This window comes from Saccostrea echinata, unplaced genomic scaffold, assembly GCF_033153115.1.
Source record: "Saccostrea echinata isolate AGI-Se365-2 ecotype Australia unplaced genomic scaffold, CSIRO_AGI_Sech_v1 ptg000009l, whole genome shotgun sequence".
Lineage (NCBI taxonomy): Eukaryota > Metazoa > Mollusca > Bivalvia > Ostreida > Ostreidae > Saccostrea > Saccostrea echinata.
In genome coordinates, this window is record NW_026889758.1 from 11,149,801 (window position 1) to 11,152,337 (window position 2,537).

General features: G+C 33.5%; 1 protein-coding gene across 1 annotated transcript; it reads left to right on the forward strand.

Annotated features, from left to right (window-relative positions):
• On the forward strand, nucleotides 1-1,215 carry LOC133183289 (spidroin-1-like). Its single transcript, XM_061318247.1, has 3 exons — nucleotides 1-72; nucleotides 239-946; nucleotides 1,136-1,215. Exons 2-3 carry the CDS (start codon nucleotides 242-244, stop codon nucleotides 1,142-1,144), a joined length of 714 nt encoding a protein of 237 aa, XP_061174231.1. The 5' UTR covers nucleotides 1-72; nucleotides 239-241; the 3' UTR covers nucleotides 1,145-1,215.
• Nucleotides 1,216-2,537: the final 1,322 nt, after the last annotated feature.

Here is a 2,537-nt window from a genome sequence, read left to right on the forward strand (position 1 = left end):
AACTATATAAACATCGATAATTCGAAAACCCTGTACAAACAGTGGTTGCCTTCAGAAGACCGTTCAAGCAAGGTAAGATTACAGCCATAAGATATTAGTAACACTACAGTTATTCTAGATACTGTTGATAAAATTCCTACATTGTATAAATGAATCAATTCCTATCAAAAAAGTTCATAACACTCTACATAGTAATGTTATTTTTCTCTTAAATAAATAATTGAACTTTTTTCAACAGAAAATGTTGAGACTCATCTCCCTTGTCTGTATCGTTGCCTGCGTCTTCGCAGACTCTTACCCAAAGGGTGACTATTACCCTAAGAATGACTACTATGGTGGATGTGGAAAATATGGATGCACATACGGTATCCACTCTCAAGGTCCCTATGGTAACTTTGGAGGATTAGTCAGCTCTACAAGTGGAGGACTTAACACCGGATTCGTCAGCACCGGAGGTTTCAACACAGGATTGCTCGGTCTTGGAGGTGGATCTGCTGCCGCAAGCGCTGCCGCCGCCGGAGATGCTGCCGCTGCTGCTAGCGCAGCCGCTGCAGGACAAAATGCTGCCGCTGTTGCCGCTGCCGCCGCTGCCAATGGAGCAGCTGCTTCATCTGCTGCTGCCACCGGAGGTTTTGGATTGAACATTGCCCCATACTACTTCAATCAACCAGGGTATTTTTATAATTTCCCAGGACAGTATGGAAACTTTGGTCAATACTACACCTATCCCAGACATTACTACAACAGTTTCCCCATCTTCAATAACTACGCCCCATATTATGGTCTTGGAAGTGGATCCTCCGCTGCTGCTAGTGCTTCTGCTGTTGGTGGAAGTTCTGCTGCTTCCGCTGGTGCTTCTGCAGGTGGATTTGGTGGATTCAACGGAATTTATGACGGAATCTTCCTCGGAGGATCAAGACATAATTTCAGAAGAAGACACAGCAAGGTATGGTCTAAATATCATTTGTAAGTCTTAACTTAGCGTCTCTTGTACATCTTTTCTTCATTTTCTATCGAACAAGTTGAACCCTAGTTTAATTAACATAGTATATTAATATAATTTCCATCATATATATTCTCTATATTTTATTTTTACCAATAATTATGTGCTTATTGTTCTCTGCATATATTTCAGGTGTACTAATGGATCCGGCCAATATAAACTGTTTCTGGTGATGTTGTGTTAATTTGTGATAATAAATGTTTTATATTTAATATAGCTTTTTTTATTTCTTAAATTCAATGCTGCAAAAGAAAAGAAAGATGGGTATCCAATGAAAGGATTTTTTTAAAGCTCTTTAAAGTAATCTGAAGTATAGTGTTGAAATTTTGTGAAGCTTCCTGTATATGAATCTTTATATTTGATTTAAGTTCTTAATACAAAATTTAGAAATACTTTTCAAGGAATAATAGAAATATATATATATATATATATATATATATATATATATATATATATATATATATATATATATATATATATATATATATATATATATATATATATATATATATATATATATATATATATATATATATAAATTGGTTTAATTTCTTAAAGCATGACAAGTTCGTATAAATAAAAGTTTATTGATATTGAGTCATTATTGTAAGAAATAATACCTCACTCTACTCAGAGGAATTGAAACTCAAACCGATAAATTAAAGGGCTTCATTTTTTAATATTGAGGTTTGGAGATGTACAAAATATTATTTCCACTACAATTCATCTACTTTGAGCATTTTGTTTTGTTTTATTGGTTTTTTTTCAATTGTAAATTAATTGAAAGAGAAACTGGGCTGTTTAGATAAAGAGCACAATTATACAAAACTGACAAACTTCCTCAAATATAGAGAGAGTGGAGATGAAGAAATTTCGTTTAGAAATCGTTTTTGCTTGGATTACGATATTGTTGAAATTAAATGCGATAATAAGAGGCATGTTTTTGTGTGAAAACCAGACAAAGGACTGAAAGTATGCACCAGGGTGTACTGTTAGTGACCAGGCATATACTTAGAATAAAAACATTATCCATTCAATCTGTCAATTAAAATATGCTAAGTCAGTTACATAAGTTCCATGTGCTGATATTGTTACAGTGGGTAAAAGGTTTAAGAGAAAATGGGAAGACAATTAATTATTTGTTAAAATCAAACCATTTTGATTTTGAAGGTGTACATTCTGGACTCAATAATAATAAAAAACCATATTCATATATACTAGGATATTACAATGTGAACGATTCTCGATTCTTCATTTCTGATCAGTATAAGGTCGGGGTATATACTCAAACTATACATAGGGATATTTTATCTCTATCGAGATATTTGTCAAACTCAAATCGAGGTACCATCAAATCACTAATTTTTGAGGGGGGTTGATTTTTGTTGTTTTTGAGGTATGAAGAGACCCACGATTTATGCTCACCACAAAATGAAAAAGTGTCAAATACAAAACTACTCAATCATCCTTCAATCATAAAATCAAATCCCCACGAACCCATTGTTTTCATCAAACAAGGAAAATTTGAACCCAC